Source organism: Gallus gallus, chromosome Z, assembly GCF_016699485.2.
Source record: "Gallus gallus isolate bGalGal1 chromosome Z, bGalGal1.mat.broiler.GRCg7b, whole genome shotgun sequence".
In the NCBI taxonomy this organism is placed as follows: domain Eukaryota; kingdom Metazoa; phylum Chordata; class Aves; order Galliformes; family Phasianidae; genus Gallus; species Gallus gallus.
The window spans coordinates 1,631,577-1,648,188 of NC_052572.1; the positions used below are offsets into that span (position 1 = coordinate 1,631,577).

General features: G+C 48.6%; 1 protein-coding gene across 17 annotated transcripts in view; it reads right to left on the reverse strand.

The window, feature by feature from the left end:
• Positions 1–16,612, reverse strand: part of CTIF (CBP80/20-dependent translation initiation factor) — a 95,653-nt gene that overhangs the window by 24,573 nt on the left and 54,468 nt on the right. For 13 of the 17 annotated variants that reach the window (XM_040656619.2, XM_040656615.2, XM_040656616.2 and 10 more), the window contains 2 exons: positions 2,638–3,079; positions 907–1,236 (listed from right to left, as the gene is read on the reverse strand). In XM_040656619.2, the coding sequence (XP_040512553.1) occupies positions 907–1,236; positions 2,638–3,079 (772 nt within the window). The remainder of the gene's footprint in view (positions 1–906; positions 1,237–2,637; positions 3,080–16,612) is intronic. The other 4 variants (XM_040656621.2, XM_040656618.2, XM_040656614.2 and 1 more) reach the window with 1 other exon arrangement.

Sequence of the window (16,612 nt, forward strand, 5' to 3'; positions counted from 1 at the left end):
GAACCTAATAACCAAACATTAAAACCCATTAATATTTAAGAAATGACATATATTGGTTATTTGGTGCTCAGCCGTAAAACTGAACTTAAGAAGCCCCCCCTCACTGTGCTCATAGGAAATACAAGCCGTGTTAGCCATGGAGATCCCTTTCCAATGACACTGTGGCTGTTGGGTGGGGAAGGAGCCACCCTGCCCTCCTTGGCGTGCTATGGCACCCACGTCCACCCTCACCTGCACCCCCTCACCTTCACCCCCACTCTCCTCATTCTCAGCCCTTCCAGCAGCCACAGTCTCAAAAGCAAGAGCAGGGGCTCAGAGAACAATATCAAGAGATGCAAGAAGAAATGCAAGTTGGCTTTTGTGACGCATGTGTCAAGGGTACCTGAAGAAAGCAGCCGAGCACCCTGCCTGGAGGATCCACAACTACTACAAACAAGAGGGAAACAACAGCAGAGGAAGACCTGCCCATGGTAAAGGACTGACTGTCTGCGCAGCAGAGCCCTGAATCTGATAGACAACAGAACCAGAGTGCTGTCTATCAGCTCTCCTCTCATTTCCATATGGAAATCCGTTGCCAAAAATATATGTGTTTCTAGACAAAGTTTCAATTTCTGAAAAAAGAAAACAAACAAAACAAACAAACAAAAAAAACCAACCAAACACAACCAAACGTCACCACTGAGCCCTGCCGATGCGGATGCTGCTGCCTACAGACCTCGAAGGCAGTGAAGGTGGCAGAAGATGACAGCAAACCATTAAGGACTGGCACCAATAAAATGGAAGGAACACTTCCCATCACGTGGGCCTGAAAGGAATCTGGTCAAAGCTCAGCTCCTGCCCAAAAGCACGGCAGGACCAGGTGGGGTGAAGCTGCAAGCACCTAACCAGATCATTCCATCTCATTACCTGCAGCATGTTGAGGAGCAGGCTCCGGAACTTGGTTCCTTCCACCATGAAGAGGGCCATTTTGTCACAGAGCTTGGCGGCCGTGGAAGCAAAGCTGCGGTCTGTCACTGCTTTCTGGTAGATGGTTTTAACTATCTCCCCAAGCATCTCCTCAGAGTTGGTGGAGTTCTGAGCCTCCTCCATGAAGGTGGTCAGCTTGGAGTCAACGTCACTGCTGTTGTTACGCATGCTGTTAAGGATTTCAATTAGTTTGTCCATTTTGTTCTTTTCAGGATGGGTGGTTTCCACTGTGACTTCGTCCTGGTCCGTGAAAAGGGAAAGACAAGGCGTCTGTTACACAAGGAGAAAACAGATAGGTCAGCCCTTGTCCTTCCACAAAGTGCAAAAGGGGAAAGGGGTTGGGAAGACATAACACACAGACCCAGAAAAATCAGAGCATCCTCATCTCAGCACCACCAGTGTACGAGCCCCAACCCAGAAATGTTTGGCTTCCTCATTTCCCCCCAGTACTCAATCCCAGATTCTTCCTCATCAGCTCAGGGAGACGTGCTCAAGGCTCCAAGCTGGAATGCCCAGCTCAGAATGGCATTTTGCCTTCTTCTGAACATTTAATCAAGCATTTGTCCCTCCCTCCCCGTGCATCCAGCCCGCTCTGGTCTTCTCCCTTCTCCTCCTGTAGTTCAATCTTAGCACATATCGCACGGAGCAAATCTGGAGCAATTTTTTGGACAACCCCAGCGCCAACTGACAGAGCAGTTATGTTGACTACACACACCCAAAACTGGGTGCCTATCTTTCTTACGAGATCCTAAACCCACAAGACAGGCACTGAAGTGAATACTCTGAAAGTCTCTGCTCTACTCCCATTGCTTTAAATAACATAAAAATAATGAACAAAATCCCTTCCTCCCCCCTGTGCCACATACATAAATAGTAAATGCACATGCACTCAAAGGTATACATTCCCAACATGCACTCCCATGGAACTGTATATGTTCAGGTTATTTTTGCTGCACATTTTGAAAATCTCATTGGAGATATCCCCGCAAATGCATTTTCCAGTCTGAAAAGAGAATCTCGAGAGAAGGAATCTGAGTTGCACAGGGGGCAAATGGAGATATCATCTCCAAATTCCTCAGAAATCTGAGTCTGAATATTGTTTCCAGAAAGGATTTCTCCTCCGTCACTTGCAAGCAATGGTTTTGTTATTGTTGGGTTGTTGGAAGGAAGGGGGAAAGATAAGGGAGTTTCAATTCATTACCAAGATAAATGCATATCAGCTTGAGAGTAGCTGACTCCAAACATTCAGCACTCAAAGCACAGTATTTAGCTCTAGTTCTTTAATTGCAGGCACAAATTGCCTTTTTTAGACCTATCTGGGAGCAGATGAGCCCTGCAGACTGGAGGCAGTCTGCTGAGATCACTGCGAGGAGGGAGAGCCCACATGGTAGCTTGAAGTGCCCCATCCTTGCAAGCGATGGAAGAGTTCCTGATCTTGGAAAACCCCCGTTGGGAGCAACCTCATCAAATGAGCCTTAACGCTGTGTCAATAAAGGGCCTCCCAAAGAAGCACAAAGACACTTCAAGGGACGCACTGACACCAGGAGACCAAGAGAAGTTGTGTGTACTCATGCAAGGGTCTCCTGAGCCCAGCCCACCTCTGCATGGAGCATGGCCAACCGCCAGGCTCTTGGAGGAATGGAAAGCCAAAGCTCCACTGAGAGATAGTACCTTTTCTTTTAGCCTCCTCCGCAGCCTGTCTTTGGAAGACTGAAGCAAGTTGATCTTGGGCCTTTCCCCACCACGCTCGTGAACGCTGTCCTTCCGCTTCGTCTCCACCTCCGGGCTGTAGGGCTGGGACTGCTTCTCCACCGCCTCCGGACTGCGCTGCGTCTCCGCAGGACTGTGCCCTGTGCTGGTGGGGGTGTCCTCAATTTTCAGATTCTCAGTCTCTTTGGTGTTCCTGTGCGTTTCCTTGTCGTTGGGCGAGTGCTTCTGGTTGTGGTGCCATCGCCGGTTCTGGCTGTAGCCGTGGTGGCCTGGTCTGCCAGAGGAATGAGGGGCCTGGCCTCCTTGGTAGAGCTTCTGGTGGTCTCTGTTGTGTTTGCTGCCACCTTGCTGATGGTCTGCGTGCTGCTGGGACTTGTTCCCACCAGGAAGTCTCTGTTGTCGCCTGAAAAGTCAAAGGAAGACATTAGTACACTCTTCCCGTGTGGATTGGTAGAAGAGCAACAAGAGTGAGGGACATCCTTTCTGAGCAGGGTACCAGAAACTGTATTTATCCATAAAATAGCTTAATTCATGCAATGTCTCCATCCCTGGAGGTGTCCACGGCCATGGATGGAGACCCGGGCAGCCTGAGCTGGTAGGGGGCACCCACACCACTGCAGGGGTGGGGCTTTAAGGTCTCTTGCAACCCAAACATCCCATAATTCTTTGGTTCTGTGATCACTACAGTCCCTTCCAATCACTGTGTGGTTCCATGATCTTTAAGGTCCCCTCCAATCCAACCATTCCATGGTTCTTTAGTTCTGTCATCACTGAAATCCCTTCCAATCCAACCATTCAACGATTCTTTGGTTCTATGGTCTTCAAGGTCCCTTCCACCTAACCATTTTGTGGTTCTAGGATTCTGTGGTAACATGATTTTGGTTTCCAGGAATATTTCTCCTATGTTCCTGTATGAGATACTTCTTGTTTCCATAATGTGCCATGGAAGAAACACTTTGTCAGCCTCTTTGCTTTTGCATCCTAACTTTGGCTTCTACATCCAACCATCTCCAGTGATCTGCCCAGCTTGACTGGGGCCCTCAGATGCAGCCACTGCTGCACCGAGCTGCACAGCCCTAGAAAGAGGGAACTTTCCTCTTGCTCCTCCTCCAGAAAGCTGGAGTGAGAGGAAATTCCTGCCAGCAGATGCAGCCAGAGCATCTTGCACCCTCCCACTGAGCTTGGACACCACACATTTCCACGCGGGCTGTCAAGACAACATTATCATGGCTTGCAACACTCACATACGTGAGCAGAAGAGCAGTGGAGGAAGAGTAAAGGGCTTTTGTCACCCAAGGGGCACAGCATTGGGCTTCTTAATTTCCATAGCAGAGCTTTGAGTGCGCTTGGGTGCAGGAAGGGGCCAATCACAACTCCACCAGTGGCTAAGCCAGCCCCAGAGCCAGCTGTCAGCCGAGCCTCCCCCCCACCCTGAGCCTCACTGCAGCCACAGGAGCTCCAGTCCCACACTGGGAGGCCAACTGGCTCCCAGCACAAAGCTCAGCGCTGGTGCTTGGCTGCGGCACAACGGCCGCGCGGGCTCTCGGTGGCAGGGAAGGAATCCATGCTCAGTCTCAAACCATCAAATCCGGTTTTCAGAGATATCCAACATGTTTTCTTCGCGAGCCGAATGGCAGGGAATGAAAACAAAACAGAAAAAAAAAAAAAAAAAAGAAGAAAAGGAGGTTGGGAAAGCTTTCCTGTTTGCTGGAGCCTACGAGCGTTTTATGAGTACAGATCCTCCACATAAAGTTTTCCTGGCATTTCTTTGTTTCCTCTCAGCAACGCAATCATATAAACCACTTTGTAAAATGCATAAAGAGCAACGCTTATTAAGAGGGGAATGTCAAAATAAGAGTTAGCTGCACCTCTTATCGAGCACTGAGCCCTCACATGCTCCAACGTGCAGGAGTTCTGCTGATGCAATTCAGCATTCCCTCATTGTGGTTTTGCTCTTCTCTTGTCTTCAGCATTGGAGTTAACTGTTTGGGTGCACTTTCAGCCCTGGGTGTTTGGTCACACGTGTTCAGATTACAAATATTGCACCGAAAAGGTAAAAGTTGCACAGATAGAAAAAGAAATTCACACTCAAGTCCGTGTGGAAGGGGAAAGGTTATTCAGTTTGGGGCTTTAACAAGGAGATAGGGAGAGCAAAGGCAACAAGGACAGCTAAAAGGCAAAATTCACATGGCTGGGGCAGAGCAAACACGAACACAAACCAAAGCTCTTCAGTCCCTGACCACAGGATGGAAAACACCAGAGTTAAACAAGTTAGGAGGAAAAAAATGCAAGAAATAAAAGGCAAAGGAAGGAGAATGGCAAACAAGAAGCAGTGTCCGTGACTTGGCAGCAGCCTCGGGTCGAGACAATAATCCAGCGTTCCGGCAAAGACTCGTTCTGTGCTATTATCTTCCCAACACCCCAACAAAGAAGAAAAGCCAAGAAGAAATAGGACTCTTTGCAGAACAAAATGCCAAAGGAGGGAGAAAAAAAGCCCAAAACTCAAACTTTTATGTCTGCAGAGCATTGCAAAGCCTGGCAGATGGGGATGACCACGGCGGAGGAGCTCCCGAGGCTGAGATCTTGGGAAGGGGTGGGACGAGAGCTTGGAGAAAGGCACATGATGGACACGAGAACGGGGATGACCCACAGCTGGGTCCCTCCTGTTGGCTGGGGCAGGGATTCACGGCTTGAAGACTTTTGGGGTCCATGGATTGGATGGATGGCCCATGAGAGATGTTAGTCCCGAAGACAGGACCACGTCCAAGCCGAGGCACCTACACCTCTGGGCAGCGTTCATTCTGAAGTGTTGCCTTAGGACAGATCAGCTGTGGTAGAAGATTGACTTCCCCTGTTTGCCTCACCCAAACGTTTTGCTGAAAAGTCTGGGTGAAAAGAAAACTCTTCAGTCTTCCCAGTGACAACAGCATCAGACTCTTCCGAAGTGAACTTAAAACCCCAACAGGAGGCCCAAGGGAAAGCCAACAAGCACCCAGGGATGCGCTCATCCCTTCGATCTGTAGACAAAACCAACCATCCCGCTGCATCCCAGAAGTTCCCAGAGGCTTTCTGGGCCTTGGAAAGGCAAACTGGGTTTCTTCTACAAGCTACAAGAAAACACCCCAAAGCACACTGCTTTCCTACCTGTCTGTTCATTTAATGTTGAAGAACTATTTTCAATGACAATTCCAATTCAACTCAGAATTCCCACTGTGTTCAGTGGGACTGGGAATTTAGGCATCAGTCAGTGTGGAAACCAAAGAGGCATTCAGAGCTATGGAGCAACCGCAGAAGTACTAAAAGCCAAGGGAAGGCAGTCGGGCTATTGGAAATTGGATGGTAGAGTTTGTGCTATTGTTTCTCCACTGTTTTTTTTTTTTTTTTTAATTAACAAAATGAGATACCTTTCAACAGAATTTATATCTGACAAATGTTTGCTCTGCTGGAGGAGCCTATGCAAACAAATCTAAGGCTTCAGCTGTCTCAGTGATTACCAGCCTACGTGCTCAGAACTACAGGATTCCTACAAGTTTGACTACATCGCTTGCTCCCAAGGAGAGAGGCTGGAAGGCACAAGGCTGGGGAAAATAACTCCAGACATGTGCACAGCTGTGGTCTAACACACAGTTGCTCTGTCCCATCAGCTCTGCCTGTATCCCTTGAGCTACACATGTCCTCTGAGAGCCCCCCCCTCCCCCCCCAGACTGTTTGGCATGTCCAAAGCCAGAGGACAGCACAGGGTTATATTGTCCTGATGGATGCATGGAGATTTGCTTAGGCAATTCCTGGAAATATGGAGAGGTAAGGAGCTCCATCTCCAACAGCACTTGCGAAATTCACCCGGTTGGGTCAAACAGACTGCAGTTAGTCAGCAAATGCCATTGCAAGGGATTAAGATTTGTTGCCAAAATGGACTCTGTGGGATCTTCTACCCCCATGGGGACACCAGATCCCATTTATTTGTGGTGCCCCTCGAAGAAGAGCTTTGCATCTGGCTGCAAATGGAGAATATGCAGGGTTGGCTCTGTGGTTCGGAAGGACACCTCTCTCCTTTCCTCTCTCCCACCTTCACTTGAAAATCCCACGGTAATCTTCCATTGAGAAAGAGGGAAACTGAGGTCTTGGAGGCCACGGTTATTGGATGCATCAACTTGCCCAACCCCGCAAATGCCTGGGAAGCCCTTGAACATATGGATTGGCAGGATGAGCGTTCCAGGAGCTATCTCATGTTGTATGGGCTCATGCAATAACTCAATGTTGTATATCACTATTGTTCAGTGCAGGGAGCACTACAGCCCAGCCCAGACATGGCTATGTTCTATTCTTGCTATGACTGAGAGTGGGAGACACTCAAATAGGCTTGACGGTTCCACACAATTTAATCAAAAACCTCAAAATCCCCCAGAAAGCAACAACCACCAGCTCCAAGCATGAAGAACACAGGAATTCTCTGTGCTTTCCCTTTGGCTTTCTCTCTCAAACTGGTTTCGCTTGGCTCCAGTTTCATTCTTGTTTGCATTTTTCTTGGATGAGAAGGGAATGAGATGTCATGTTCACTTCTGAAAACAAAAATGGAATTATTCACACGTCTTTTATGCCTTTCTGTCAGTAAGCTTCAAGTCTACCCCAGTCACTATGATCAGCCCGAGCATCTGGGCAGACGTGGTATTTTGGAAGCACAGAAAATCCACCAGTCAAAAAAACACAGAATCACAGAACCATGGAATCATTAAGGCTGAAAAAAATCACTAGGATCCCCAAGTCAAACGCCAACCCATCCCCACCGTGCCCAATGACCATGTCCCTCAAGATGGAAGTGATCAAGTTCTAACACCCCCTTTGAACACCTGGGACATAACATATACTTCAGGTCTTACATGAACACATCTCTGTAAGCATACAACAAACCCCAGAAGACCAGCATGGCCAACAAAAACAGTATTAGGTGGGTAGAGATTGTTCTGACAAGGTTCACAACGAAGCCATGCGGCTGCTGGGAGAGGCACTGGGAAGTCTTCAGAGAAGTCATCCAGCTGGGAACAACTCCTCTCTGTTTTTTTGGGACGTTATGTCGTCCTTTGTTTGCTAGAGGTGGTCGTGTTTGACCTTTACAACAGAAATAGACTTGCCATAAAGGAAAAGGGAAACGTTGGATGGTCTCATACAGAGAAATCCAAGGAGTTCAAGCAGGAATGCAGTCAAAAAATGGAGTGGGGCTGATGCGAGGCATGGTTCCTCACCTTCTGCTATGGGATGCCAATTGATCTGGCCTTGTTGGGCTGGGAATCCATGCACTAAGGCCATCTGAGCACCGAGGAGCAAATCTGGCTACTTCCAAAGTCCCATGGAAGTCCTCACAAGCTGCAGTGCCTGGCTGCCTGAGTCAGCTATTTTCTTCTGGGCTTCATGGAAACGAATCTTCAGGAGGAATTTAAATAGCTGTTTTGCAACACCAGCTTGGGAAAGACGTCCTAAATACAGATGGCATGTGAGATAGCTCTAAAACAGCTCTTTAAACACTTTGCTGGATCTCCCACAAATCGTTAGGGACGTCCGGACATGGCCCATTGCACAAAGTGAGCAACCAGTGAGGAAGACAACCCCAGACCTCAAGGCTGGCTGCCCAGACGGGTGTAGAAATCACCACAGTGACTGAATGTAGAAACTGCTCGGAAATGGTTTTCTTCATAGACTGCTTTGCTTGGAATTATGTTTTTGGATTCTTAGTGTGCTGTAAACATTATAGCAAAAAAACCCAACAAAACAAAAACAAACAAAAAAACCCATGAAAATCATAGGGAAATACAGCGACAAGGAAATTAATCCATTTTAGCTGAAGTAGTTCAAAACTGAAACATAACCACAGAGTGGAATGCTTCCCAAAAATCTGCTGAGCTCAAACACAGAGGGATCCTGGACGACTGGTAACAACGTGAGCAGAATGGATATAGATTCATCCTTTACTGCTTTGCAATAAAAGAGCTTACATCCCAGACTCCAGGCTCCCTCCTGTAAAAATACACCAGGACCAAACAGTTATCCTGAGATCATCTAATCCTAAGAGATATAAGATGTAAACCCACGCCAAGATGCATGGCTCCCAGACACAGCCCCATCCTTCCATGATCCCGTCCCCAAAGACACAACCTAAATAGCACGCATGGACTCCACCTGCTCCCTTTTTGCTCAGCTGTCCTCCTACAGACCTCCATGACTCTTTGACCCACAGCAAGGAAACATCCTAGGTTTTTCCGTATCCTATTTATACCAGAGCTTTTGAGTGAAGAAATAAATGTCTTTCCTCTAGAAGCTAATGCAAGATTTGACAGGACCGCCTAACAGCTGTCCAGACACATGAGCTGACCCAAGTCCATGGCAAGCAGTGACTTCCAACGTGTGGATGTGGTACAACACCAACCCAAGCAGATGGGATGCTTTAACTTATGTGTACCAGAAGCCCTCAGCTAGCACTCAACGAACTTCTTCAGTAAAGATGTTGGATGTTCTGGCATTTAGCACCACGGGGCTTTAGGAGCTGGGATTGATCAGGGTGTTGACTTATTGATGATTCCAAGGCAGCCTTGCCCAAATGGCATGTTTCAATACGTCTGTCCCCCTGTCAACAGAAGAATTTTATCCTGTTCTCCCCATCCCTGCTGCCCCTCTCATGCTACCACCGATGATGCTTGTTGTGTCAGGGAATGATCCAGCCTAAAAACTGCTTTTCTCTTGGATGAGTTTTCTCTTGGATGAGCCACTGCTGTGGCTCTAATAGGAAGAAATGGAAATCAAACAGTTAACAAATATACAAAAATAGAGCGGAGTTCACTTGTCTTTTTTTTTTTTTTTCTTTTCTTTAATATGGAGATGAAAAATCCCTGGGTGATTTACGTGCCAGCAGAGATATTAGCTGCATATAATAGATGCAATATTTTTAATACTAATATTTTGGGCAGAGACAAGAGTGGGAATGGAAAGTATTTCCAGTGCCTTGACTTCTTTATTTTGCAAACATCAGTTGCTAACTGGGGTCAGACAGAAAGATTGTTTCTGCAACAAGAGCCCAAACAACTCGAGTTGGCAACTCCTTCCCCCAGCAGCCGTGCCAGGAGGCCCTGGGTCTGAAGGGCCAACATTCCCACAGGGCTTGCAGGGAAGAGGAAAGGTGGTAGATGCTCTGCTGCTGTACATTTGGGGTAGAATTCTGTGTAAAATGAAAGCATTTTTGGCATTGAGGAGCTGGAAACGCTCCACCAAAGAGCTGCAGAGGAAGGTGCAGCCACAGCCCCTTCACTGCCTTGTCCCTGGTGTGTGCTCCATGGAAATGGGGATGTTCTGCTGAAACAGGCTGAGGTGGTTTCATTTCTGATTATTTTTCTTCTCCAGGCCTTTCCAGGCAGGCTTCTTGAAAATCAACAGGTCACATCACCATCTACCAAAGCAAACCCCAATGCCTTGGGTGGTGGGTGATGCCGGAGCAGGCAGGGCATTGGTCTCACTTGCAAAACTGCAAAGCCTGTCTCGAGTGCTGACTCTTGCTTTGTGTATACAGCTGGAGAGTGAAGGTAGGCACAGCACACAGCACTTGGGGGCTAACTCTCGTGATACCACAAGGAGGATGCTTCAGAGTAAACAAGAGATTATTTCTTCACATAATAAACAGTTAAACTGATATAGTACATGCTATTATGTAGGCTATATCTCTCCCCGTGCTCCTCTTGGTATCTGCCCTCACAGAGCCATAGAATCACGGAATCACAGAATCACAAAGGTTGGAAAAGATCACTAAGATCATCGCGTCCAAAGCCCCACCATGCCCACTCATAGGATCACACAATCACTAAAGCTAGACAAGACCTTCAAGACCAGTGAGTCCAACCCCAACCCATCCCCACCATGCCCACTGACCATGTCATGCTGTGAGCACAGAGCCAGGTGTTTTGGCGTGCCCAAAGGCAGCTCCTTGACTGGCAGCCCACCAACGCATGATCCCGGCAGACTGCAAATGGAAAGCGATGCTGAGGCACAGCATGCATGCGCTTGGCCTGCAGCACCGTGCAATAAGGTGAGCCATCTCGGGGCTGGGTGTAGGATTTGCAGCGTAATGCTTTGCACGCACCGCCAGCAGCACGGGCAATTAGCAGCGCCGGCGCACGTGCGGCCGTTCATTAAGCCGCAGTAACGCAATCACCCAGCTGAGCCCTTTTAGGAACAAACCACTGAGACAATATTGGCCTCTGGGGACCCGCAGTTCAGACAATTAATTTAGTGTAATAACTCACAGCGATGCTGCAGACAATCAAAATGAATGAGGCAACGATCTGTCCGTAAACTGCCTGTAAGTTAACACCTCGCTGACGCACGGCGCACCACCGCCGGCCTCCTGTTCCCATGGCATAAAGGCAGAGAGTGCTGACTGTATCTGGGTACTTCTGTGTGTTTGAGTGATGATTCAGCTCCTGGATGGGATGGCACTGATGGGCTTAGGGTGTCTGCTCTGGGTCCCCAAGGACAGCCCTATGGTGGCTCCATGTCCTGCCAACTGTGGCCACAGGGCACGCAGGAGATGGGATGGTGCAGAGGATTGAAACCTCCAGCCAGACACTGCCTCATGGTCAGAATCACAGAGCCACAGAACATCCTGAACTGGAAGGGACACACACAGGGACCACTGTGTACACACAGCACACAAACCCAAATCCAACAGCTGGGAGAAGCGCCCCAAGGCTCTGTGAGCTCCAGCAGCCGTAGGTCACCATAAGGGAGCTGCAAGGCATGAGGAGCCATAGGCCAGTAGGAGATGTAGGGCCATGAGGGCTGTAGGGCCATGAGGGGCTCTAGGGCAGTGAGGAGCAGTAGGGCTATGGGGGGCTGTAGGGCCACGAGGAGCTGTAGGGACATGGGGCTGTAGGGCCATGAGGAGATGTAGGGCAGTGAGGAGATGTAGGGCAGTGAGGAGATGTAGGGCCATGAGGGGCTGTAGAGCCACGGGTGGGCTTTAGGCCGCTATGAAGGCCGTTTCAACCCTTTCATCTCCTTCCCTTCTTCTCTCTTTCTCCTGTTCCAAAACCATTTGTGAACTCAATATAGAACTGCAAACCGTCTCACTTGCTGCCAGTTTTCAGCAAGCACACAGCCTGTCTGAAACACTCTGCTTTGTTCCAGCGAGGAACAGCAATTCTGCACCAAAATAATGCCTCGATATTGTTGCTTTCTGCAATAAACATCCTCTCCACTCACTGCGAACCCCTCAATAAATGGCTCTGTAAGAACAAAAGACATTTCTGCATTGTTTCAAGTTCTCTTCCTTTTCTGAAAACCTCAGTTAAAACAGTGAAAAAGCCAACGCGTCACTTCTATACTCCGTAATTATGAACTCATTTCCATTCACTCTCCCAGCAGGAGAGCTTTGTCCTGCTGACCTCTGGGAATGTCTCTTCTGAGGCTTTTCCAAAATCTCCCAGCACTGAAAATGACACGTTAATATCAACCATGAAACAAGATCACCCTCACGTTCACCCAAAATAACGTGCAATCTCAAAACCATAGAATCACAGAATGGCCTGGGTTGGAAGGGACCCCAAGGATCATGAAGCTCCAACCCCACTGCCACAGGCAAGGCCACCAACCTCCCCATTTAATACCAGCCCAGGCTGCCCAGGGCCCCATCCAACCTGGCCTTGAACACCTCCAGGGATGGACGGGGCATCCACAGCCTCTCTGGGCAGCTGTTCCAGCACCTCACCACTCTCACAGGAAAGAGCTTCCCCCTGACATCCAACATAAATCTTACCTCCCTCGACTTAAAACCATTTCCCCTTTCAAAGAGTTGTCTCCCCTCCTGTTTATAGGCTCCCTTTAGGTACTGGAAGGCTGAATCTGAAATCTGAAATCCATGGCTAGTGGTATTCCTGCAACTATTTTTATTTGTGAAACATGCCCAAGCACTGGCCATGAATAGAACAGCATGGGAGAGGCTCTGGAAACAACTCTAAAAGCAGAGTGAATATCGATGGAATACAAGGTCGCCAGCTTGATGTAAAGAGTTGTCAAATCAGTACCTTGCATGATAAGCTCTGAGTGATGCTTGGGCTTTTCTTACCAATCCCATCAATATTTCCAACACAAAAACCTGACCTCCCACACTTCCAAGTGCTGTGGCACACCTATGTGTATATATGCTTCCCTCCTTTTAACCCTTAGGATCAAATCCAAATGGCACAGCTTAGCTAGAGCCAAGGATCTAACAGCTCAATGAACAACACCCAAAATCCCACCTAACTCCAAGAATTTGAAAGCTTGCATTTTATTTGAAATGCTCAAATTGTGCCCCAAAATTGTGCCTGACCTGAGACGCCATTGCACTGTTGCAGACCCCTGGCTTACCCATCTCCTGCCTTAGGACACACCAGACTCATGAGCCATGTGTCCACCCCCAGTTACCCACCACTGGAGAAGAAACCCTCCAGAAGAAGGTGCTCATTGCAAAGATTTCCCCTCCATGAGATGGGAGAGGATGGGATGTCCAGTCTCAAGTCTACTTGCAAGAATCATAGAATGACTTGAATTGGAAGGAACACTGGAGATCATCTAGATCATCTAGACCACCTAGCATGATATGGGCAACCTAGTTATGGACAATACAGTAAGACCCAGATGCCAGCATCACTGGGAATGCCCTGCAGCACTTTGGCTCCCAACCCATCCTGGTGCAGGTCCCACAGTATACTCTGGCATCCAAAATAGGAGCTGCAATCCTGGAGGTGAATCCCAGCAGTCTCTGCTAAAGGTGAGAACTGCAGTAAGATCTCCCACGTGCTCCACATGGGATTAGTAACATTATAAAACCCCAAGCTTATCCAACAGACCTCAATTTCTGTTGAGGTTTGGTAACAGTGGAGTGCCCTGCTGGTGGCATGCAGGTCTTACAATCAGCAGCAGGGATGCAGAAAAACAACCTGCAAAGCCTCCTGATGCCATAAAGTCTACTGGCAGCTGGGCAATTCAGGTTAAATTTAGTCTGCAGTACAGAGGTCACATCAGTCGCCAAGATCATAAAAAAGAGAATAAAAAGTCCTGTGTTGTATGGGCTTTATGTAATGCCAGTGCTGCTCTCAATAGAGAGGTGAACCCTGCAGCTGGGAAACGCACCCAGCTTGCTCCTGCCACTGCCTCCTGGCATTAAAAAAAAGGAACAATGAAAGGAAAGGATTAAATGTGCTCAGATGGGTATCTCTTAACCCCTCTGTACCATACCTGTCTAGGCAGACCACGCTGGTGGAGGAGGTACACATCTCCCAGTTCTGCTCGTGTGGACTCACACATGTATTTTTTGACTCTTTATACTATTTTGGGGGCAGGAAAGTGGCTCTTAGGTGGTCAAGTCCAGGGCTGATGCCAGAGACAAGCCTGATTTATCTTCAGATGGCTTCTGTGGAGCTGCTGGACCTTCTGCTGGGATTACTGCGCAGCCAGACCACCACAGCCCAGTTCCTTACTGCTCTCCTTCTCCTGATGCAACCATGGCAGATCTTCTCAGTCTGCATGGGGTGGCCAGTTGTCATCTACTTTTCATCGTGGCAACGTGGTTCTTCAGCAGAAACACCCCTCATGGCCCTGCATGGTGCACCCTGCGTACCTGAGAGCATCCTTGCTGCTCCCAGCCTGCTGGCAAGGCTGCACAGGCAGAGATGTGCAAAGAAGCCTTTCCTTTGGGCTTAAAGTTTGTTGTGACTTCCCTACATCCTTGTATCAACAAATAGAAATAAAGAAAAAAGCAACAAAAACAAGTGGAAACTTTTGCTTTCCCTCTCCTTATCCCAAAGGATGCTCTGGCACCGTGTAGCCCTCCACGCTCATCCCACCATACCTCCTCCTCCCCGGTGGGGAGATTTCACCCTTACAGGACTGGGTTGGGCAGAGCTGATTCCTGTCATGCTTTATGGCAGGGTAAAGTGGTGGAGTGCCCTTTATGGTGTTTTGAAAGGAAATTGTACAGGAACAATGTCCCGGGCAGTGTGGCTATTGAAAACCCTTCACAAAGGGAGTTTGCCACAAGAGGAAAAGCTGCTTAATCAGTCTAACTAATCACCGTAGGTGGTTGAGAGTCCCTGAGGGTCCGTAAAATCAAATAGAATGGGAAAAGAAATATATCACAGCTTGCCTACACTTCTCCTGGAGCCACCGGCGGATCTGGGACGTTCCCTGCCTGGCCCCGAGCCTGCGGTCACCGTCCTCTGGGCTGTCCCCACGTAGCACCGCGCTCGTCCCAATGGTGGGGACGTGTGGATGAGCGCTCGAGACGTCCTTCAGCGGAGTGGTGGCCATGGGGTGGGACTGTGGGGCCGGGGACAGCGAGCAGGGCAGGGTGCCCACCCTCCTGCCGTCACCCCAGATGACCCCTAATGGCTTTCGGCACGGGCAGGAGGGGTCAGCGGTGCTTACACAACCCTCAGGAAGAGGAAACTGTCCCTGACAGCCACCCGCGGCTCTCCAGGGAGGGAGGATATTTCTGCCTCCCCTTGCTCTCCATCTCATTAGAAACAACACCCAAAAAAAAAAAGAAAAAAAAAAAAAGAAAAAAAAAAAAGAAAAAAAAAGAAAAAGAAAAAAGAAAAAAAAAAAAAAGGCCCAAAGAAGAAAAGAAAAAAATGAAACAAAACAACCAGATTATTTTTTTTTTCTCCTGATCATTAAGGTGTAAAGCCAGGTTAAACTTAGGAAGCAAACTGGGACAGTGTGAGAGAAAATTCGGGGATGTTTCTGGAATCTTCTTGTCAAAAGCAATAGGGACGTGGTGAGGAGAGATGGGGAAAGCTCCCACCTTTACACTATGGGAGGTCTTTGGGAAGAGGAGATGAATTAACTCACAGGGTTTCACACCGTCCTCTCCGAGTCACGGGGCTGCATTTCCCCAAGGCAGACCACCAACCCCCCACCAACAGCCAACAAGAGGAGACAGAACCAATGGGACGATGATGGTGCCAACTTTTTAAGAGCTCCCATTCCCCAGCAGTCTTCTCCTGGACCTCAGACAAAGAGGTCTACTTCTTGAGGTGGTGATCACAGAATGGTAGGGGTTGGAAGGGACCTCTGGAGATCGCCAAGTCCAACCGTCCCAGGGCTTTGGCTGGCTGGGCCCTCCATCCCCAACCACACTGTCCTGGGATGCCACAGAGAGGGTTGGGGTGGGATGGAGGAGGAGGACTTGAGAGAATGAGTCTGTTGTGCTTCATATCGCAGCCCGGTGGAGGTCAAACCAAACAGCCTCTGCTGTTGGCTGGGAAGGGTGGGTCTTGTAGCTGCAAATGGCAGGTCAGCATTTGGGACAAGAAAAAGAACAACCCACTGGTATCCAGGAGCTGCTCTCATGGACATCTGTGGCTGACATCAGTCTATCACCAGAAATGTGCCAAGCAGACCAAAGTCAGTGCTCCTCAACTGGGAGAGCTGCAGCCTGGTTCAGCACCTTTAATCTGATCTTTGTGTCTCTTCTATGCAACAAGTGAAGCATGCACTCCGTGGCAAAATTAAAAAATTACAAAATTACTCCTAAAATGTCAAACCTTGGGTTGCCTTAATCCAGCTCTGCCCCTGGGATATCACCCTGCACACCTTTCCACTCAGATATTTGCTTTGGGGTGGTCCCTTGCCCCACATCTCCCAGCAGCAGCCCAAGGCAGCTCTTTTCAGCCCAGCAAGGCATCTCAATGCAGAGAAACCATTGGCTGCTCCTCCTGAGAGAAGAGAGACTCTCATGTAACTAAATATGCAATTTACACAATTAAATACACCATTAAATTAACTCAATAGGTAGAAACCACCATTGCCAGGGGAACTCTGTTGCCTGCCTTGTTAGCACATCCCCTCCTTCACACAGACATCTCGCTGCAAACCCCATCTGCCACTTCTGAAAGTCAGTACATCTTGTTCTTCA